The 22,680-nt window shown below is 53.1% G+C and overlaps 2 protein-coding genes across 4 annotated transcripts in view; both read left to right on the top strand.

Annotated features, from left to right (window-relative positions):
* Positions 1-22,680, top strand: part of HSPA9 (heat shock protein family A (Hsp70) member 9) — a 139,942-nt gene that overhangs the window by 23,766 nt on the left and 93,496 nt on the right. The window lies entirely within an intron of this gene.
* The window catches only part of ETF1 (eukaryotic translation termination factor 1), a 30,970-nt gene continuing 11,462 nt past the window's right edge, over positions 3,173-22,680 (top strand). Inside the window, exons 1-4 of one of the 3 annotated variants that reach the window (XM_051631442.1) lie at positions 3,173-3,266; positions 4,067-4,190; positions 19,996-20,171; positions 21,013-21,152. In XM_051631442.1, coding sequence (XP_051487402.1) covers positions 4,105-4,190; positions 19,996-20,171; positions 21,013-21,152 — 402 coding nt within the window. In that variant the 5' untranslated portion in view covers positions 3,173-3,266; positions 4,067-4,104. Of the gene's footprint in view, positions 3,267-3,693; positions 3,705-3,742; positions 3,754-4,066; positions 4,191-19,995; positions 20,172-21,012; positions 21,153-22,680 lie in introns of those variants that run through there. The other 2 variants (XM_051631445.1, XM_051631443.1) reach the window with 2 other exon arrangements.

Genomic DNA, 22,680 nt, shown 5'->3' with positions numbered 1-22,680 from the left:
TTGAAGTTGTGGACTGGAAGGGACCAAGACTGCTTCAGCCACTGAGCTCCCCACCAGTCCCAGCAAAGAGTTCCCCTTCAGAGGGAATCAGTCTGGCCCAGTGATGGGGGGAAAACTAAAGAGTAGGAAGTGATCTACCTGTGAAGTGAGAGGGACCTGGAGGCATTTTGGCCTGGGCAGCAGGGGAGGTAAGGAAGGGTCTTGGTGCTGGCAGAGGAGGAGGAGGGAGGCAGTGCCTGGGGCATTTCTAGGGGGGCTGAGCTGGGCATTTCCAACCCAAAACCCAGCGTTTTGCTTTCAGCAGAGGGGTGAGCAGGGCTGGCCATCCTCCCTGCTGCAGCTGCTGAGAGGGAGGATGAAGCTGGGTGCAGCAGGCTGGGCTGCAGGGCTTGTGCTAGGCTGGCTGGAGGGCTGCCACAAGTGGTGACAAATCCATCAGGTGTGGGTCCAGGTCCTGTTTTGTTGGGGGTTAAGTGGCAGGGCTGTGTCTGTCCCAGGCAGGTAATGGCAAGCTGAGGTGGTGTGACCAGCACGGCTCCCAGGGAGTTCTGAGGACACAGATGGTCACAGCAACTGCTGCTCCCCCAGGGTGTGTGTGTCATCCAGGTGTGCAAACGTGTATCTTGGGTCTGTCACAGTATCCCCTGCTCCTGTCCTGTATGTGGGTTTGGAAGTGGTGGGCAGCACTTGCCTCTGCATCTCTTGAGAACAATCTCCTTGACAAAACTTGACTGTAGCTTCTGTCCTGAATTGCCCTCTGCAGCCTCTGCTGTCTAAAGGGATCCCCTGTACAAAACTAGTCTGAAAAAGGAGGAACTCTCTGCGTATTTCAGCTGCTGAAGGGAGACATCCTTAAGTGAAAGAGGTTAAAAACCATCCTCCTTGGAAGCTTTCCTTGCTGCCTCCCTGGACCTGCAGCCAGATGTTCCTGCAGCAGAGCCAGGGGCAGCCCAGGACAGCCCTGCTGCTGCTCCGGGCTGGTTGAGCTGTCAGGAAAGGCAATGGGATCATCATCCCGTGGCCCCTGGGGTCCTGAATCATTGATCAGGACTGGCCTTTCCTTCTTGAATGAATGATTTTCCCTGTCACAGGTTAAAGCCATCTTTTCTAGATGTTCTTTATTTTTTCATGCGCTGGTTTTGGCTCCTCCTTTATAAGCTAAATTATTGATTTGGGGAGGGAAAAGTGAAGTCGGGTGAGATGTGTCCTGCTGAGAACAGTTCCTTGCCATGAAAAAACTACCAGGAAGGTAGGAGAGGCAGCAACTGAGGTGTCACCACTTATTAAAAGGTGTCTTTTTATAAAAACCCCTGTCCTGGGGAGTTAACTGCTGCCATCCCTCTGCTGGGCAGGTGTTTCTGTCAGTACAAGGAGAGGCTGTTGGGGGTTCACTGCCCCCTGTCTCATCTTGGGAAGCCTGTAGCTCCAGCAGGGCTGCACCTCTGGGAGAAATGACTGTGCATGATAGCAATTAAGAAAAAGTTGGCACGTGATGGAGTCTCTCCCCCTTCTCTGCCAGACAGGGGCTGGCAGTGTGCTGGGAAGGCAGAGCTGCTCTTTAGAACATCTGAAGAGTGCAGCAGGAGAACACTCCACTCTGGCTCAGTGGCTCTGCCCCTGTGGCTGCTCTTGCCAAGTGGGTGCATGGGGCTGGGGTGCTCTTCTGGAGTAGAGAGTCCCTGGATGGAAGTGGCAGGGCAGGGTTGACAGGGAGCCCGTGGGGTAAGTTGTTGTCCACCTGTGTACGCTCTGCCTGTCGTATCAGCCACAGAAACTTCCATCTCAGCACATCATCTCCTAAAGCCAGGCATAATCCACTGTCTTACTGTTCCAAGGAGGATTATAAATGGCTGTGAACCCTCCAGCATCCAGCTCTTGGGGCCTACTCAGCCTCCCTGCTACCACTGAGTAAGCAAGTAAAATAGCTTCAATGTTGCTTCACCCCTGCCAGTCTCGCTGGCCTTGTTCCAGCCTGTCCCACCAGGTGCTCCTCAGGCTCTGGCACTCCCAAACCCTCATGCCTGGCATCCTTGGGGTGAAAAAAGGCAGGTTGTGGGGTTGCAGACCTGGACACCAAGGCTATGGGTGCACTCGGAGTTCCTGGCAGAGGTGGGTGGGCTGCCCACAGCTCTCCTGTCCTCTGAGCACAAGGGAGGGGTTTGTTGCCTGTCACTGCTTTCTGAGAGCCATGGACTGCCAGGTCAGGTCACCTCCATGAATGTCCAGGGGCATGTGAGGAGCCCTGCTGCCCTGGGGCCACCCTGCTGCCCTGGGGACAGGCTGTCCTGAGCCCCCCAGCCCCTCCAAGGCCCAGGGGGTTCTGCAGCCCTGTGCTTATCTTCCCCTTCCAGAACAGGGCCGTGAGGGCACCATCCCAGCCAGCCACCTCCACCCTCGGGGTGCTGTTTCCCCACCCTCTCCTCAACCTCTGGCTCCTCTTGCCCTTCTCCAGACATTCCCAACCCCACCGGTGCCTCCAGCAGTGCCCGGAGCTGGGCCTGGACCTCCGGGGCCATCACATTCCAGGGAAAGGAGAACCGAGATAATCCTGCGGCTCCATAAAACCACGTCCTTCCCTCCCCCCCACCCCCCCCCTCATTCCTCCTCTTCCTCCAAGCGTTGAGACCCCGCCAAGGAGGGACCAGGGGCAGAACGGTGCCCGTTCCCCGCTCCCCCCTGGCCGGGCGCTCCAGGGCTCGCAGCCCATCCCTCCCACGCTCCCCACGGCCCTGCCCGCTCCCCCCACGCCCCCCCCCTCCATTCCCGCGGGTTCCTCGGTACCTTTCCCGGGGGGATTCGGGCCTTTCCCTGCCCCCTCGGCTGCCTGCCCCGCCACCGCCGGGGCCGGTGCCCGCGGGTGGCCTCCTGCCCCGGGAGCAGGACGGCAGGGGCTGCGCTGGGGCTGCTCTCGGCCATAAATCCGGCTGCGGGGTCGGGATCCCCCCCCGGTGGGGCCCGGTCGGTCCCGCCGCTGCCCGGCCCGGCCCCCCGGCCTGGAGCCGCTCACGGACTACAGCTCCCATCGCACCCCGCGCGGGGCAGCAGCCAATGGCAGCGCGGGAAGGGGGCGGTGCCCGGCGGGATGGCAGCCAATAGCGAAGCGTTTCGCTCCCGCCCGGGCGGGGCGGGAGGCTCACCCCCCTCCCGGAAGTGATGTCACAGGCCCACGTGAGGCGATTGCAACACATGGTGCGCGGCGAGGGGGAGCGCGAGCAGCCGGGCGCCGACGTCAGCGCCGCCAGCCGCCGGGGGGCACCGGGCCTGAGGTGGGGCACCGGGGGTGCCGGGGGGCACCGGGCCTGAGGGGGGGCGCCGGGGATACCGGGGGGCACCGGGCCTGAGGGGGGGCGCCGGGGGTACCGGGGGGCACCGGGCCCGAGGTGGGGCGCCGGGGGGCACCGGGCCCGAGGTGGGGCACCGGGGGTACCGGGGGGCACCGGGCCCGAGGGGGGGCGCCGGGGGTACCGGGGGGCAGCGGGCCTGAGGTGGGGCGCCGGGGGTACCGGGGGGCACCGGGCCCGAGGTGGGGCGCCGGGGGGCACCGGGCCCGAGGTGGGGCGCCGGGGGGCACCGGGCCCGAGGGGGGGCGCCGGGGGGTACCGGGCCTGAGGGGGGGCACCGGGGGTACCGGGGGTACCGGGCCCGAGGGGGGGCGCCGGGGGCACCGGGCCCGAGGGGGGGTATCGGGGGGTACCGGGCCTGAGGTGGGGTACCGGGCCTGAGGGGGGGGTATCGGGGGGTACCGGGCCTGAGGTGGGGTACCGGGGGACACAGGGCCCGGGGGGGGGGTTCCGGGGGGTACCGGGCCCGAGGGGGGGGGGCACCGGGCCTGAGGCGGGGGGGGGGGGGGGGGGCAGTACCGGGCCTGAAGTGGGGACACCGGGCCTGAGGGGGGTACCGGGGGGCACGAGGGGGGGGCCACCGGGCCGAGGCAGGGGGACCGAGGGCACTGGGCCTGAGGGGAGGGGGGCACCGGGGGGCCTGAGGCGGGGGCACCGGGCCCGAGGAGCGGCGGGCCGGGCCGGGCCGGGGTCTGAGCGCGGTGCCTGCGCCCGCCCGCCGCTAGGCCGCAGCCGCCGCAGCAGGAGGAGGAGGAGGGAGAAGATGGCGGACGATCCCAGCGCTGCCGACCGCAACGTGGAGATCTGGAAGATCAAGAAGCTCATCAAAAGCCTGGAAGCGGCCCGCGGGTGAGCGGGAGGGGCTCGGCGGTGCCCGGGCGGCGGGGGCTGGGGCGGGGGGGGGGGGGGGGGGGGGTTGGAGGAGCGGGAGCCCCGGCGGGGAGCGGGGGGCGAGGGGCTGCCGCCCGGCCCGGGGCTGCCGCGGCGGGGGTGGGCGAGGTGCAGCCCCCGGCAGCCCCTTCCCGGCCTCCGGTGGCCCCTTTTGTCTCGCCGCCTGCTGGAACGGCCGCAGGGGAGCTCGGGCTGCCAGAGGGGACGCGGGGTTTGGGGCCCGGAGAGCCATGTGCTCCCCGGGACACCGGGGGAGGCTGAGAGGGGTTTGGGGGGGGGGGGGGGGGGGAAGCGTCCCCGTGTTTCCCGCTCGGGAAGGGCCGCGCTGCTCCCCGCCGGCCTCCCCCGGCACTTCCCGGGGCGGGGGGGAGCGGGCTGGCTGCGGAGCTCCGCGTCCTGCCTTCCCTCTGGCCGCCCTGTGCCAGCTGGCACCGGGAGCGGCGGATTCCGGCTCCTCCGGGCCCCGTGCGGGCCTGGGCTCCTCCCCAGGGCCCAGCTGGCTCGGGACGGGCAGGGCTGAGGGCAGGGAGGCACAGGCAGCCGTGACTTTATTCTGTGTCTGGCCCTTACTTGATCTTCCTCACCCTTTCACCTCCCAGGGGAAGTGCTGAGCTCTGTTTCCCCCCAAAGCAAGCTCTTCCAGGGTTTGGGTGGCATGGCATTTAGAGTCTTGAATCCCACTTTGTGCTTTGATTTATTTTATTTTTTTTTCCCCACCAGAAGTAAAACTGCTGGGTGTTCTTGCAGCCTGTCCCCTGCCAGAGGTGACACGTTGCCTGTTCCCCTGGGTAACTCAGCAGGGGCTTGTTGTGTGGGTCAGGAAGCCACTTGGGCTCGAGTAGCTGTAGATACTGGAGCTGTAAAATAGCAAAGAAAGTGTGTGTCTCGGTGTGCAAGGCAATAAAATAAAAATGAAAGGTGACTCTTGAACTGCCCTTGTGGCTCTGGTTTCCTCAGGCTCATCTGAGCCCGTGTTCCTCCCACTGGGGCACTGGGGGCATTGGTCTGTGCCACCCCAAAGGCAGCCTGCCTCCAGACAGCTCGTGTAAGCTGAGCCCCTGTCTTGTTCTTTCCTTATTGCTGTGTTTGTTCTTGTGTGCAGAGTAGGCCGGGGAAATGGTTCAGCTGAAAACTAAGCCAGGCAGGAGGAGAAAGCAAAGCAGAACCCAAGCCACAAGTGTCCCTGCGTTTTTAAAATCTGATTTATGGTGTAGCTGTGCAAGGGGTGGGAAAAGGGGGTGTGGAGCTGGTCTTCCCTCCCTGCAGCAGAGTGGACTTTGGCTGGTGAAGCTGATGGTTCAGCTGTGCCTTCACATGGTGCTGGCAGCATGTGTTGTACTCCTGGGGAGGTCCCAGCAAGCATGGAATGTGTGAGTGACTTCTGCCCTGAGGCTGGAAGGGCTTGGGGAGCTGGAGGCATCTGTGGCAGGCTGTGAGACCAGCTATGGGGGACCCTGTGTCAGCCCTGAGGAGGCTGGGGGTGCTTTGGAAGTGGACAGTGAGCATTTTGGCTCTCCCTGATCCAGAATGGGGCAGCAGGAGCATGTCTGCCTTTAGCCACAGCTCTCCTGCTGTTTGGGATAAGGGAGTGTTGCAGAGAGCAGGATGGAAACTGGCCTTGGAGAGGTGCTGCTGAAGGGTGGGCTTGGAGAGCTGGAGAGGGTGGCTGTTTCCTCTTCCCCATCACTGATCCTCACCACATCTCTACTTCATGGTAAAGATGCTGCAGGTGCTGTGAAACGTGTGCAGGGGGTTTGGCTGAGCTCTCTGGGGCCCCAGATGTCCCGATAACCGCTGTGCCTTGATGGGAGGAAGCCCAGTAGCCCTCCCTAGGAGCAAGGTTGTGCTGGTTATGTGGAAATGCACATCATGCTTTCCAGGGAGTTGTGGCTGAAGTTATCCAGGTCTGTTTGGGTCCACTGAGGGGAAGAGATGCTGGAGCTTTTGCCAGCAGCAGCGTTAGGCACAAGGGGCAGTGAAACAGGCTTTTCCGGCCTTTGGGAGAGTCACTTCCTCTTCCTGCCAAGAAGGAAGACCTGTTCTGGGGTGGGTTAGGGGGCAAAGCCTGTAAATAGGGTGATGTGGAGGGCCAGGGACTCCCTGGCATCTCCACCTTCCCTTACTCATGTCCTCCTCATAGTCACCCAGCAGCAGTGTCCCAGTTTCATGTGCTGGTTGTTCCTGCAGTGGATCAAAGGGACTGGAGGTGGAGGAAGCTGGAGCTGGACTCTCAATTTGCATGTTGGTTGGGGCACCTCTGCTCTTAGCCAGCTATTTTGGTAAAATCTCAGGGAAGCCTGCAGAATGCTACCCAAATGTTAAGTGAGCAGAAGAGCAAGGCAGTGCTTTTGGTCATGTCTGGGGTAGATGAGATAAATGGCAATATTTGGTCAGAAAGCCCAAGGCAGAAGAGTAGAGGTTCAGCTTTAGCAGTAGCTGTTCAGGCTAGTGAGGGTGAGGCTGCTTCTCAAACTAGGTAACATCCTAGCATGAAAGTCCTGTGTTGTTTTCCCAGCCCTGTGTAGGGAAGCTGGCTGCCTCACTGGTCTCTGGCAAATCAAACCAAAGAAGAATAATTTTTAAAGCTGCCAAACCTCCCCCAAAACCCTATCTCTGCTGGCAGGAAGTTAAAAGGAGCTTTTGTCTGTATCTTGCTTCCTAAAACACAAGTGTCTCTTATCTCCTCTTAGCTCTTCCAAAGTTGAGTTGCAAACAGTACTAAAGTGAATGTGTTGATCTTTCTGATTTGGTGAGAAGGGAGGGTAGCTGGTGTCTGAAAAGTATGTGAGAGCAAATGGGGCTGCTTTCTGTGCTACAGGCAGTTAACCTTTCTAGCCAGAAGATGAGGGGACAAGGCTGGTGATGGGCAAGGTAAGCCCTTGTGTGAAGTCTCTAGCCTTTTCATTCACCTCTGGGAGCTCGGAGTGCTCAGACTTGCATCAAGCATCTCTGCTCCCCCCTGCAAAGGGAGAAGTTAGTGTCTGTAAAACAATGTCTTGGAGGGAGGCTGTGCCCCCCTAGAAGCTGCAGCCATGTCTCTGCATGAGGGTGTTGCAGCAGGTCAAGCCAAGAAGCAGTGTCAGCCACTGTTTTTCTCTTTTCCTTTTTCAGGGCCTTTCTGCTGTTGCTTCATGCAGTTTTCCAGTGTCAGTGTTAAACTGACAATCACTCTTTGTTCCTTTGGTCTTTGCAGTTCTGAATAGTGAGCAGAGCTATGCTCAGTTTTTTCTGCTAATCTAAGCTGTAAATGCTTGGCAAAACAAGTGTCAGCAGCAACCAGCAGTCTCCTTGCAAGCCAAGGCCTGAGATGTCCCATCTGAGCCACATTTGGATCACTCCTCAGAGTCTTGGAAATGAGGGCTTCCTTCCTGCAAGGGGAGAAGAAGGGGTTTGCTAACCCCTCTGCTGGGCAGGTGGGCATTGTGACCCTGAGTGAGAGCACAGCAGGTGCTGATGCAGGCTGTGGAGCTGCATTATGATGGGAAAACCTTCAGGAATCTGCTCCCTTGAGACATCTCTCCTGCCTAGAGCTTAAAGGCTAGACTTCTGTTCAGACCAGTAGCCCTTCCCAGTTGTGTTCTGGAACAGGGAAAGAGGAGGCAAAGAGGATGGTGTCTTGGAAGGCTCTGCCTGCAAGCACAGCTGAGGTTGTCAGAGTATGTTGAAGATTTTTCCAAATAAAGTATTTTGGAAGGTGTGATGATTGGGGGTGGCATGTGCAGGCTTCTGAGGAAGTCCAGTAACTGAGTCTGAACAAATTACTCTGGTTGTAGCTGGAAGAAATGTCTCAAGGCAGGAGAATGGAGAAATAGTAAGAGAAGAAGTCATGGTGTCTCCAGAGCCATGGGAAAGCAAAGTGATGCAGTTTCCAGCCAGGGTTTGGGTTCTGCCAAGGCTGTGAGGCTTCCACCTGTGATATGGGGCAAACCAAACATGAGACAGTGTCACTGGGAAGGACAGAGGCCCTGAAATGTGTGGGAATTCCTGCGAAGTGAAACATACACTAGTTGGGCTGAGGGTGGGAGAGCTGACCTGTTGCTTAGACATAAATTATTTTCCCAGCTTCTGTTGCAGAAAGAGTAATTTACTTGCCTTGCTGCCTGGCAGTCCAGGCAGGTGGACCAGCCTTGCTGGTCCTGGTGGAAGGGCCCAGCCTTGCAATTAGCCTCAAGCTGCTGCTGTTTCCCAGCTTTGTGCAACAGGGACAGGAGGCTGCTTGGGTGAAGGTGGGTGGCAGGCTGCTCATTTCTGGGGTGTCCTAGGATGCTGCTACTTCTGTGAGCAGACAAGTTGGCAAGACTGAGACCTCTTTGGATGACCTGGTGGTTCTGGAGAACAAGATAGTCTTGGTTTGTTCTGTTAGCATGGTGGGTCTTTCCAAAATGACCAGTGAGTGTTGCAGCAGCACTAGCTGCTGGGATGCATCTAGGAAATAACTGGGGTCAACTGGAAGTAAATGTCTTGTAGAGGTTTGCCTTGTTCCTGATTTCTTTTGAACAAAGCTCTGGGAAACTGGTGGTGCTGGGGTTATACTGTGCTGCACTGGTGAGCTGTGTTTCTCTCATGAGTTTGGCAGTACTTGGTCACTCCTGGGAGCACCTGCAGCACTTGGCTGTGGGGCTGCTCTGCTGATAGCTGGGGCTGTACAGCTTCTTGCACTGAAGGTGCAACTGCTGGACTAACAGTTGAATGTGCTGGAAAAGTTGATCTTGAATTCCACTGTGAACTCCTCTACTGCACCTTACAGGCACAGAAGATCCATCACACCATATATAGTGTGTCTTATGTGAGTGTCCCAACACCACCATGTCTAGGCAAGTAGCAGTGTAACTATCTTGTCTTTCAGGGATGGCTTCCATCAGGAGGAGGATTTGGTGTGGTCTTTCACTGCTGTGCCTGCTTTCTGGCTGCTCTGCCAGAGATGTCAGTTCAGAGGTTCCCTCCCCTGCTCCCAGGCTGGCAGCAGATCTCTTTCCATCATCTTCTCAACTGGGATCTCTTTGGCATGGCTGTGCCTCAGGTCTGGGCTCTGGGAGAGTTTACCTTTGATATGGGATCTGTTTCTGCAGAACTGAAGCTTTCATCTTAGCATGTGGAATGTGATGGAGACCATGAGCCAGGCCAGGTTGATCTGTGAAGGGCAGTGCTGTGGGAAGGTACTACTTGGCTTTCCAGCCTCTGCTGTGTTAATTAGGTTGCAGTGCTGGTATGTCATGATAGTGTCAGTCATGGGATAGCCTTGGGGATCTCTGCACAGCAAGCTGTGTCTCCAGTGGGCCTGCTTTTGCTAAAAGTCTTCTGCTTCTGCTGGAATCTGGGCTGGGCCAGTCTGGGGGTAAATGGCTGTCCTTGGCTCTGTGGGGAAGCTGAGACACAGGAGTGGGGCAGGGACTGGAAGTGTAGCATCTGTGGGGTGGCATGTGTCATTTCTCTGAACTGGCAGGGGACTTTCTGCTTTGGATTTATGATCAGTCATTAAAGTCAGGACTGTTTAGGGAAGAGGTTATGGTTTAAGTCTGTACCTAAGCTGAACTGCTTCCTCAGAGTGCTGCTTTCTTAGCCCACTTGTCTTCAGGGTGGTTGCTAAAGGAGGTCACGTTTCTGTTGTAGAGGTAAAGGCCATGATACTAATACTGTCCTGCTTCTGGTAGTGTGGGGAGGAGGAGACATTTGCAGAAAAGCTAGACTAGAAGTAGTGCAGGACAGAAGTGATACCTGAGGGCTCTGGTCACAGGATGTGCTGCAGCTGCTTCCACGTTGTTGCCCTGCTTGGATTGAGCCTTTGCAGCCTGTCAGTCTCCAAAGTGCTGGAGTTAGGAGCTGAATATGGATTTGATGGGAGTGGGGCTGATCAGACCCCACAGGACTGAGGCAATGTCTCTGAAAAGCTTGTGGTGTCAAGGGTGGGTGGTCTGAGAAAGCCACTCTGTGCCAGGTGAGAAGGCAGCAGGAGCCAGGGAGAGTGTCCCAAGGGTTGTTGATACCCTGTTGTTGGCTTCTGTCTAATTGTTGTAAAACGTTTCCTGGGCTTTCTCATCTGCCTGCTCTACCTGTTTCTTTTGAATTACAGCAACAATTAGGAAGTGTTGTTTTGAGAGCACACACTAGCAAAGTGGCAGAAAACAACCTGATCTGGGAGAATGGTTACGTGTCAGACGAGAACTCCAGAAAGTGTTTTATAGCCTTTGGTGGTTCAGCAGCCTGATACCCTGCTTTACAACTGCCTGAATCATTAGTGAGCAGTGTGATTCATACACAGATCATCATTCACACAGAGCTAATGAATGAGCCCTGACTGCTGAGGGGGAATGACTTGGGAGGGGATGGGAATGAGCACCTCCAAAGAGGACAGAGTTTTTTTGGCTTGGTGGCTACTGGAGTTTTTTCCCCCCCTGTGTTAGCTCCCTATTTCCTCGTAGCTCTGAGGTATTAACATCTTAACAAGCAAATCTGGATTTGTTGCTTCAGTCCCTCAGTGTACATCTTGTACCCAACTCGCCCATTAGCATAATGCAACAAGTCTTTTAAACTTGGAGCATTAATAATTGGAGAGGGAGGAGGGAGAGCAGGGGAGCTGTGGCAGAACTGAGCCTCCCAGTGAGTCACAAATGTCTGAAGTGCAGAAATGTCTGTTCCACTTACCAGTGATTGGGCATCCGGGCTTTCTGCATGAGGTCAGATGTAGCCAATAAGGCCTATTCAGAACATGCCTATGCAGTTATGTTTGGTGATGTGTTGCCTTTGATCCAAGGATTTCAGAGTGGTATTGATTCACTTTCCCTGTGGGGTGTGCAGTGGCCACTGGTGCCGATTCAGTGTTCTGTGGCAATACAGGGTGAGGTCAGGATCTGCCCCTGGAGCTGCAGAACTGGTGCAGGATCTGGATGCTGGTGGTTGCCTGAGCAGCCACCATGGTGTCAGAGCTGGCCCCAGTTGGGGACAGGAGGAAGCTTGGGGCATGGAGCTGCTTAGGTTGACCTCTGGGCAGGTAGTGTGTGCTTGACCACTGGGCGAGGGCTGGCTGTCACCTGCTGCCTCTCAGCAGCCTCAGGACATGGGATACCTGGCCAGATTCTCTGCTATGTGGAGAAATAGAGGTATGTGACATGATTCTGCCTTCACATCCTTTCTGTCCCTGGGGAGTGATGCATGCTGAGCTCGGGAGGCAGATCCTGGCAGTGGGCCAGTGGCTGCTGAGGGGGGAAAGCACTACCTTGCCTGACCCTTGGTGAGGCTCTAGCCAGTCTTGCCCCTGTGCCTGTGCTGAAGCAGCCATCTGCTGCCTCCCTGTGGGAAGCTCTCCCTTGCTGCCGGAGCAGGGGCTGCACTGGGGAGAGCTGGCTCACTTCCCTCTTCCAGGGTGGGTTCTGGCTGGCTGCTTTGCTCTCTTGCTTGTACTCTGTAAGCTTGCTTGGCATCTGGGGGCTTTTCCTCTTTGAGAAGGTCAGTGGGTTAGGGTAAGAGAGCAGAGTACCTTCTTAGGACAGTGTTAATGACAGTGTTCCAGCTGTTTCTGGTTACACGGAGTGCTCTTTGTATATCATCTTCCTGTAATGCTGGCAGTTGAGATTGAAGATTCCAGCCTAGGACTCTGGGACAGAAGGACAGCAGAGAGCTTGGCATTGTGTGAGCCATGGTGGCAATAGCTGCATGGCCTCATGCTGTGCAGCTAAGTGATTTTCCTTTGTCTAGGGTAGAGGTGGCATTCAAAGATTGAAGGGGGAATTAGCTATCTGGAGTGTTTCTTTGACTCAGGAGGGGGGCTTGCTTTCTCCAATTAATGTTTATGCTGAAAAGTAGTCTTGAGGAAAGAATTACTTGGTCTCTTGGGTCCATGATCCTCCCTTCATATCCGCCCTGCCCCCATCTTGTGTTTTGTTTCTGTGCTTCTGAGGTGGCACTGGATCCAGGGAGGTCATTTCTGACTTAATTTTGCCTGGGAACTGGTCTCCTCCTGGTCTTCATTACCCTTCTTTAGATGACCTAGAAACCTTTGAGGAACAACTTCTGTTTGTGTCACCCTTCAGGAGATGGTACAGAGTTTTGGTGGATGCTGTGGTGAAATGCAGAATACCTCTGAGTTGGGGGTTGTGAGCTTCTTGCTAAAGTGGTGCTGTAAAAAGTATTGCCAACAGCACGGCTTTCATCTCAACTTCACATTAAACTTCAAAAGAACTAACAGTAGGTCCCATTGTCAGCCAGCCTGTGCTGTGTGCTCTGCCTGGGTATCAGTGCAGCACTTGTCTCCTGCTCAAGCTGTGCTTTGAGCCCATCATCTGAACAGGGTGTGGGATTTCATCTGTTGCTGGTGGAGACCTCACACAAAGCTGTTGGTTCTCAAGCAGCAATTAGATTGAGGCGTGTTGGCTGTGTTTGTGACAAAGCATTCAGCCCATGTTCTCACAGGCAGAGTTTTTGGGTAAACCTCCAGATGATGTTGCCTCTGAAGCACTGGAGGGATCCTAGGCTCTTAAGATTGCCTCTGCTCTTCCCTCCTGGGTGGGATTTCCAGGAAAAGTTACATGGCTTTTGCATCTGCTGTTGTCTCTAGAGCTGGCATCTGAAGTGAACTTGAGCTTCTTCCCATTTGATGAAGGCTTTGTCTTATTAAAAGGCATGAAGCCTTTAAAGGGCACGGCTCTGACCAGCTTATGAATTATGGCTGTGAAGCACATAAGTTGGAGGAGTGTGTGCAGAACTTCCCCAGGGCAGGTCAGCACTGTTGCATGCAGGGCTTACACGAATGGGGAGTGTCTAATGGCCTGTGTTTTATAAGAGAACCCAAACCAGCAATTTTCTGCTTGCCATAAGGACACTTGCTTTCTCAGCACTTTATTCAACATCTCTGCTCAGATGCAGGATAAAAAAACCCTCAAATATTCTTTACTCAGTGATGGAACCTGTCTGGCCATCGTATAGCTTTAGTAGTCTTGTCTGTCCAGGCAGCTCCTCAGTACATGTGGGGCCTGCCCAGTCCTCTTGGATCATAGGATCATAGAATGCCAGGTTGGAAGGGACCTCAAGGATCATCTGGTCCAACCTTTCTAGGTACTACTATAGTTTATATGAGACCTCACCACCCCGTCAAGCTGAGACTTGGAACTGTCCAGCGTGGGGGAATCCACCACTTCCCCTGGGAGACTGTTCCAATGTTTGATTGTCCTCATGGTGAGAAATTTTCCTCAGGTGTCCAATCAGAATCTCCCCAGGAGTAACTTGTCCCCATTACCCCTCTTGGATGGAGATCAGCAGATGGTATCTTGGGAAGGCAACATGGCTTGAAGCAGTATGTGGCAACAGTTATTTCATAGAAAGCTTCCTAGCTATGGAACGTGGCTAAGATCAGATTATCTGAAAGCTGTTTGCTCCATGCTCCTGCCAGCCTTTGGCAGTCACAGAGGCCTTCTGCTGCCCTGGGCTCCTGGGGAAAGCAAGATGCTCATGAAGCTAGTGCCCTGTAAAAATAAGCTAATTTTGAGTCACAGGGAATGACTGACCTTCCTTGCCTCTGTCTTTGTGTTCCACAGTGGGCTGTTAGTGTAAAGTGTTTCACTGTGGAACAACTACAGCTCAGCTGCTGTTTGTCAGGTCTCCTCTGATACCACAGGGTAGGCCAGTGACTGCTATTTATATAGCATGTCTGCTAAAGCAATGCTTGCCCTTGCCAGATCCCAAATCCTTGCATATCCCAAAATCCAGGAGACAGGTTGACTGGCTGTTCCTCCTCAGACTTCTGGTTGGGATTGCTCGTCTGCCCAGTTGAGGGTAGCTCCAGCCCATGCTTGCTGCATTTGGTACTTGGTGCGGAGAGCGGCCATGCAGGTGGCCATTTTACTGACATAACATTGGGTAACATGGTGGGAATCTTCTAGAAAACCACTTCACCAGTGTCTAGTTTCTGCTGAAAGGTGAAGGTCCAAGGATCTGCTCAGCAGTTCCTTCTGACAGGCAAAAGAGTAGAAACCAAATCCCTTAGATGAAAATCTAGAGGGCTGGAGCAGCTCTGCTCTGGAGCCAGGCTGGGAGAGTTGGGATGTTCAGCCTGGAGAAGAGAAGGCTCCAGGGAGACCTTAGAGCACCTTCCAGTGCCTGAAGGGGCTCCAGGAAATCTGGGGAGGGGCTTGGGACAAGGGCAGGGAGGGATGGGATGAGGGGGAATGGTTTTAAGCTGGAAGAGGGGAGATGGAGATGAGATCTTGGGAAGAAATTATTCACTGTGGAGGTGGTGAGAGCCTGGCCCAGGTTGCCCAGGGAAGCTGTGGCTGCCCCATCCCTGGCAGTGTTGAAGGGCAGGTTGGATGGGGCTTGGAACAACCTGGGCTGGTGGGAGGTGTCCCTGCCCATGCAGGGGGTTGGATCTGGATGATCTTGAAGGTCCTTTCCAACCCAAACCATTCTGTGATTTTTATAATTCTGTGGAGGTGGCCACCCAGAACAGGAGGCTCGGCTGCCTGCTGCAATGAAAACCCTCCTTGTGATTTACTTGGCAGTTTGTTTCAAGCACAATGCACTGCTTGCTCTGTGAACTTGCCCTCTTGTGGTGGCTTCCTCGTGTTGAACCATAAAACATGGGCACAGGGACATCACCCCTGATGCCAGACAGGACTTGGGGCTTGGCACAGCAATCCGGGTGGTGCGAGTGTCCTCTCTGAAATCCCTGCTCTTCTGACAGGAACCCAGCAGTTCTCCTTGGTCTGCAATGTCACAGCTGCCAGCAGGCATGGTGAGATGCTGTTGGATGATTCCTTTAGGCAGAGCAGGAAGATCATTACAGGAAAATGAGCTCCTTGGATGCCATAGTACCTGCTTCATAGAATGGTTTGGGTTGGAAGGGACCTTCAAGATCATCTAGTTCCAACTCCCTGCATGAGCAGGGACACTTCCCATTAGACCAGGTTGCTCAAAGCTCTGTCCAACCAGGCCTTCAACACTTCCAGGAAGGGGACACTATTCCTGTTTGCAGGAATAGTGGCAAGACTTCTCAGCTTTTCGGGGCTGTGTTAGCGATGGTTGGGCACTGCACACACTGTCACTTGCTGTGACAACTTGCTGACGTTTCCTCTTAGAGGTGTCTGGCTGGTAAGGCTGTTTGGTGGTACAGTTATCTGAAGTTCAACCTGTGGTAACATCAACATTTTAATGACAGAACAGGCTGTCCTGTCCACAAACCTCAATTTTCCTAAGAACTTGCTGTCTTGAGAGAGCAAAACATGCTTGTTTTCCCTTCCCCTCCTCCCCCAAATAGCTCTCTGGCAGGTTGTAGGAGCAAGCTTGGAGCCCACCTGTGGCTGGGGATCAAAGTTGGAGCTCTGATCATCATCTTTTATTCTAGAGACACCCAATGCTGGTACCTTCCAGGCCATGCTAAATTTGAGTTAATTGCCAATTACTGACTGGGCTGCACAGTGAGCAGTAACCATAGTACCCAGACAGCAAAGGGCTTCTACCTTTCCAGAAGTTGGCACTTAATTGCTCCCTTTCTCTGTAGTGTGTGGACTTCATGCTTTTAATTGTTTTCTCCAGTCTCTGGAGCAGTGATGGGGGTTGTGCTGAGGTGTGGGTTGCTGGTTTCTCACCAAGCAAAACCCTTGGAGCATTTCTGGTCATGATACACGACCTTGGTTACAAGTGGCAGCTGTTTTGCTGCTGTGCAGGTGCTCCTCAGCCCAGGATAGGGACAGCAACTGGCTCTGGCTGCTTAAAACTTCTGGCTCAGTTCAGGAAAGCGTTAGCTCCAGCTGATCTAGCTGATCTCTTGGGTGCACTAAAACCAGAGAGGAGAACATCTTGCTTCAGTTAGAAATGGGGGTCCTGCTGAGCAGAACATCATCTAGGGTGTCCTGGTCCAGCCTTCCTGGGGCTGGAGATGATACAGGGAAGAACCAGCTCATTGCATGGTCGATCCTGAGCTGCCAGTGCAACCACTGCCCTTAATCTAGATTGGTTACTTACTTGTTCACTGTAACAAGTTCTGTCTGGCTGTTGTGCTCGCTGGGGGATTTTCCTTGTTGGCAACAGCCTGCCAGGCAGGCAGTGTCCCAGGCACAGCAGAGCCTGTTGGTTTTAGAGGTCCACTGTTTGGAAAGACCCCTTTCAGGAAGTTGTAATCAGCATAACGTCCCATCGGGGATTACCAAAGTACTCCAGAACCCAGCACACAGCTCCTCTGGCAGTGGAGGAGGAGGAGACTTGGGATTTTGCAGGAGTTCTTGTTGCCCTGTTCAGGTGCAGTGGCTGCAGAGATGCGTAGGAAGCCTGGATGCTTTGCAGGGTAACCAGTGTTTTCCCTGAGTGTTCTTGAGCTGCACTTTTCTTAGAAACTCTTTGCTTCATTTTCATAGAATCACAGAATGGTTTGGGTTGGAAGGGACCTTTAAGATGATCTACTTCCAACCCCTCAGCCGTGGGCAGGGACTTTGTCCTGCAGTAGGGTCACTTACGGATGCAAACTTGCTTTGAGGAGGAAAACTGCTCTTCTGCAGTAGGAGAACAAGGTCCTGGTGGTGAGTGAGGGAGTTCCTGGTGGCTTGTATGCAGATCTGCTTCAGTTGGTGTCTTGCTGGTCACAACCTCTCTGGGACATGATCTAATTTAGTGATCCTGACTGTGTGCTCATTTAAGGAAGAGGGAGATGAGCAGGGAGCAGAGACTGCTGACTGCTACCTTCAATTAGCAGCTGCCTAATGAACTGCTTGGCTGGGTGGATTAGCTGTGCCCAGCAGGTGGTGGCAGCAGCAAGGGCTGCTCCCCTTGGGGTGCTGTGTGCCTGGGGACATGGGGTGACAAGCTGGCTGGCTCCTTGTGCTCCAGGCTCCAGCAGCCTGGGATGCTGGGAGGTGCTCCCATGGCAAACTTCACCCCTGCTGTTCTGCTGGCTTCTGTAGGAATTGGTTGGTGCCTGAAATAGCTTTGGCTGAGTAAATAGTGGAGAAAGCACGTCAAACCTGAGAAATGCACTTAATGTTGGTCATGGAAGGTGCTTTTGGATATAAATCCAGGCTGGAATTTGCTGAAGAGTTGAACCAAGCACAGTACTGTGCTGAGTTAAACTAGTTTGAGGCTTCAATTAGGGAAAATGTGTCATCTAGGATATCCTTTGAATTTACTTGCTAGCAGTAATGAATCAGGAGGCCTTGTGAAGTCCACGGTGTTCCCTTGGGCAGGGTGCTGCTAAGAACAGTGATTTGATTGGCACATGTGACTGTTCTAGATAAGAAGCTGTGTGTAATATAAATAATCACCAGTTGGGGTGGCCCTTTCGAGGTGTGGGTCTGGTACAGTCACAGTACGTGGAGCTGGACCCTGGCCAGTGGCTGTGCTGATCCCATGTCCATCTGGTTGGTGTTTCTGGGGCAGTGGAACGTAACACGAGGCCAAGGGCTGGGATTTGAGAGGGCGTTTGCATTAAAAACTAAAGATACCTTTACAAGTGCTGTTTTCCTGAAGAATTGGGCAGGGCACATCCGCTCTTCCTCCTTGCTATTGCCCCTTCCTCCCCTAGCTTGCTGCCTGCTTCTTCCCCTCTAACCTCAGCAGAGGAAAAGTTAGAATCCCAGAATGGTTTGGGTTGGAAGGGACCTCAAAGATTCTCTAGATCCAACCCCCTGCATGGGCAGGGACACCTCCCACCAGCCCAGGTTGCTCCAAGCCCCATCCAACCTGCCCTTCAACACTGCCAGGGATGGGGCAGCCACAGCTTCCCTGGGCAACCTGGGCCAGGCTCTCACCACCTCCACAGTGAATAATTTCTTCCTAAAGTCTCACCTCCATCTCCCTCTCCCAGTTTTCATCCATCCCCCTCATCCTATCCCTCCCTGCCCTTGTCCCAAGCCCCTCCCCAGCTTTCCTGGAGCCCCTTCAGGCACTGGAAGGTGCTCTCAGGTCTCCCTGGAGCCTTCTCTTCTCCAGGCTGAACATCCCAGCTCTCCCAGCCTGTCTCCAGAGCAGAGCTGCTCCAGCCTCTGATCATCCTTGTAGCCTCCTCTGGACTCTCTGCAGGAGCTTCATGTCTACATGGCATGTCCTAGCAGGAAATCAGTGGAGTGCCTGAGGGGCAGAACAGTCCCTCCTGGCCCATCGGGGTGTCCCAAATTCGTGCAGCAGGTTAGGTGTGATGTGCAGAGCTTTCTCACCTCTGGGAAGGCTGAGAATCTCTTCTTTCAGAGGAAGACACGAGCAGTGTGAGCTTCCCTCGAGTGCTAGGATCCAAAAAGTTGGGAAGAGCTGCTTTCATTCAGATCAGCCTCGCACTCAGAGGAGCCTGCTGGGAATGATAGGGCATTTTATATCCCCTAAAGCTTGTGCCATTCACTGGGGTAGGGAACTGCTTTAATTGAGTGGTACATGGAGTATTCTTGGCTGGTGTGACCTGGAAGTCTGATAGCTGTCAGCATGGCTCAAAGCTCCTTCTGGGAATAATGTGTGGAAGCGTCTCTGTGCCACTTTCTTGATCAGTGTGTGGGGATCTTGGATATTAAATCCAATTACTTGTCTTTAAGGTCAGGGACTTCTTTGACCTACCAGCATGCGTTTCAACTTGGCCTGAATGGAAGATCTTTGGATGGGGGCTGTACAACTCCTGTAAAGAGGCTAATGAAGTGATGCTTTTTAAAGCACTTCCCTGCTGTCCCTGTAACCCGAACACTTCAAGCAGGACACTAGTGCATGACAAGCTGAAAAAGCAGCAGGCAGGTGCTACGTTAGTCTTGTCTTACTGTAAGAAATGTAAAAAAGCACCCCCCCTTTTTTTTAATGGCTGAAAAGCACTTGGTTGTTGCCCTGACTCAGAATCCTGAGTAGAGGATTTTTCACAGGGCTTAGCTGGTTTGCCCTTGAGAGGGCTGGAGGACCTGGTGAGTTATTTGATTTTTATGCCATTATTGTAATGTGAAGTATGAGATCTGGGTTGAACTTGAGACAAGGCAGAAGCAGCACTTTAGACATCTGGGATTCTTCAGTGGCAAATGGGAGGTACCTGCTGGAAGGTGGACAGGATCCTCTGATTTTTGGTTTGGCTTTAGATGGATTTGAGCCATGAAGCTGCTCTGGGGATTAAGACCTCTGCAGGATCCACCCCAAAGCTGTAGGGAAAACAAATATCAAACTTTTTTTTTTTAAAATTTAACTTCACTCAGTGATTTGTGGGCTCTTATCTCCTGATTCCATCCTTGGGGTTGGCACTTCTGAACTCAGGCGTGTACTTCAGCACACTTTAAATAAAGCAGCTGCCGGAGCTGGTGGGAAAGGAGAAAAGACTGTCTGCTCCAAAAGGATCCTCCAGATGAGTTTTCTGTCTAAATCTGAGGAAAACAGTGTATTAATACAGCACTTGGCCTGGCTAATGCTCCAGCTGTCAGAGAAGAAATGGAATGGGCTTAAAAATGTCCATGCAGTATGTGGCTGCATTGTTTTAAAGCTGGGGACTGCTTACATGCCTTTAGCTTGCAGCCCCCAGCCTGTACGTGTTCTTCTTTTCCAGAGCAGTATCCCAGGTTAAATGAGCAGCTTTTGGAGGGCATGCTTGGTAGTGGCTAACCTGAATACTTAGTTATGGAGTCCAAGAGCTGGTTTTGTTTCCTTTTCTTCCCCATTATTGCCCAGCTGAAGGGGAATTGCAGGGACAACAGTGACATGAAGCATCCGTGGGGCAGGGCAGGGGTGGGCAGAGACAGCTGCATGCATGGGACATGGTATGAATACACTTCTTGCTTTGGCTGGTGGCTGCTCACAACCCCTCTTTTTTTTTTTTTTTTTCCTTTCTCAGCAATGGTACCAGCATGATATCCTTGATCATTCCCCCCAAAGACCAGATTTCACGAGTGGCAAAAATGTTAGCGGATGAGTTCGGCACCGCCTCCAACATCAAGTCTCGAGTGAACCGCCTTTCAGTACTGGGAGCCATCACATCTGTACAGCAAAGACTGAAACTCTATAACAAAGGTAACTTCTAGCTTGTATGGATGCTGGCAAACTTCCCTTACTCAGAAGCAGCCTTAAGTTTCTGCACTGTGCAGTTTTCTGCTAATCAAATTTGTTGGCCTGTGCTGCTGTTCTGCACTGATGTTCCAGGTATGTTGCCCATGGATGACTACTTCAGGGGTGGTCATTGGGGCTAGAATAGTGAGGTAGTCCTTGTCTTTAATGAACAAGCTCCTGATTGTGTCCTTAGCAGTGCTGACTCTTCTAAACTTGGCCTTAAGAGCCGAGTTGGCCTTCTAAACAGCCTTAGGAGCTCTTCCACAGTAGTTAATTTTCATTAAACAAGCAGTTTTCCATCAGGCAGACTTAGGTGTTCTTTGGGCAGCTACCATAGTTGTGGGAGGAAATAGACCCAGGCCATCTAAAATGAGTACTGGAAAATAGTTCTTCCCTACTCTCTTCACACTGGCAAGGGGCCTTCATGGAGATGATGGCTCTATAAAATGCTGTATAAGGACTAGGAAAGCTTTTTGGAGACTTCAGCATTTCTCTGGATTTCAGGAGCTTGCAAACTCATGGGTTTAAGAGACAGGTATTTTTTCTTGCAGCTTTTCTGCAGGTCTTTCCATCAGTGTTACCTTTAGCTTCCTGCTCCAAGCTGTTCAGTAGAGATGCACTAATTTAGTTTGTTTTCCATAGCAGAAGTCTGAGAGGGAATGAGGTGGGGGAAATGGAAAGTAAAAAGCTTGGGGACTTCAGTTTCAAACCTGCCTTAAGTCTCTAGGCCTAGAAGTTAGTTTTTTGATATGTACAGTTTTCAGTATTTCTTCATGATTTAAAATTGCATTGTGTCCTTTTATAGTACCTCCAAATGGTCTGGTTGTTTACTGTGGAACAATTGTGACAGAGGAAGGAAAAGAGAAGAAAGTCAACATTGACTTCGAACCTTTCAAACCAATCAACACGTCGTTGTATTTGTGTGACAACAAATTCCACACAGAGGTAAGAGGTCTCCTTTTGTCTGCTGGTCTTGCAGTAGTCCAAGTCAGACTGCTTTGCTAGACCCACTGTAACAATCCTTGGTGTTCTAGAGTCCACAGTATGTGGAACAGCAGGCTTGAATTAAGACATCCTGCTAATGAAGCCACTGGATGGGTTCTGACTGGCTGGTATTCAGAAATGTGTGATATTTGCTGAAAGCAGTTCAGATACTGCCCAGCTCCTACTGCAGCTGACTTTATGACCCAGCTAGTAACTGCTGAGTGTGTGTAACCCACAGACAGAAGCTTTTCTCTCTAACTGGAGGCAGGTTTTTTTCCCCTTAACTTCAGAGGCCCAGAGATCTTGTTCCAAGCCAGGCCTTAAAGTAATGCCAAGGTAATATTAGCGTTACCAGTCTTGATATCAGATGTGTTAACTGAGACCCTTGATGGAGAGCTGGCATGTGCCTAATCTCTCTGGGGTAAAGTGGGATTGGTTTTATCCAACATCAGCTTCTCTTAGTTAAATGAATGGCTTGAAGCTTAATTAAATGAACGTGGTTTGTACTCGGCTGCACAAAGTCAGTTTATTGCATCCAAGCCTGTTCTGGCTCTGTTGGCACTTGGAGAGGTCTCAGTGTTTGTAGTAGGTGACTGCCTGCCTTTCATGTCCATGGTGTTCACCACAAGAAATGTGTGGACTGAGACTTCATTCTTGTCATCAAACCTGTGTGACACAGGTATGACAGGCCCTTTGGTGATGAACCTCTGCTTGTTTGCTTGGGTTTTTGGAGATTTGATCCATGATGGAGTTTTAAGGTTGGAAGGAGTACAGGAAGGAAAAGGTGTTTGTGTTGCATAGGTGAGGCCCATCCCTATTAATTCTGTCTTCCCACAAAGGATGACATTCCAACACACCTTTAACCTACCAGGAATAACAAAGCTGGGCACAGGTTCAGCCCTTGAGCTCTGCTGAGCCCACAGGGCTGCAGGCAATTGAAAGTAAGAGGTAAATAGGGAATTCAGGAGAGAGCCAGAGGTGCAAAGCCAAGTGAGATATTTGTCCCTGCAGTGAGTGGATGGTGGTGGGATGCCTCCTGTCCTATCAGGAAAGGAATGAATTTGGTCTTTGCTGCAGCTACTGCTTCAGGGCACTGATTCAATACCAAAAAAGCAGCTGCTGCCCAGTGGGCAATTCCCAGGAGGCAGCTGTAAATACACTGGTGCTGCTGTGTAGCATTGCTCACCAGGAGAGTGGCAATAACCTGAGAGGAGTTGGTGGTAATTGCTACTACTGCTGATGTGATTGCTGATGGCACCTTTCTCCATGGGCTGTTTGCTCTCCTGTGTCTTTTGAGGACGGGATTATTTTACCTGGTATTGTCTGCTCTGCAGAATCAGATCTAGGTGTAAAAACCTATTGTGTATTATCTTAAGCAATGAGCTGATATCAGCACTGAAATCTTGATTTGTCCATCCCTCTTGGTTGTGGAACCATGCTTGTAACCCAGTGGTTCCCCCCCAACGTGCTACAAGAACGCAACAACTAG

This window comes from Apus apus, chromosome 13 (genome assembly GCF_020740795.1).
Source record: "Apus apus isolate bApuApu2 chromosome 13, bApuApu2.pri.cur, whole genome shotgun sequence".
In the NCBI taxonomy this organism is placed as follows: Eukaryota; Metazoa; Chordata; class Aves; order Apodiformes; family Apodidae; genus Apus; species Apus apus.
This window is presented reverse-complemented; position numbering and strand designations above follow the sequence as displayed.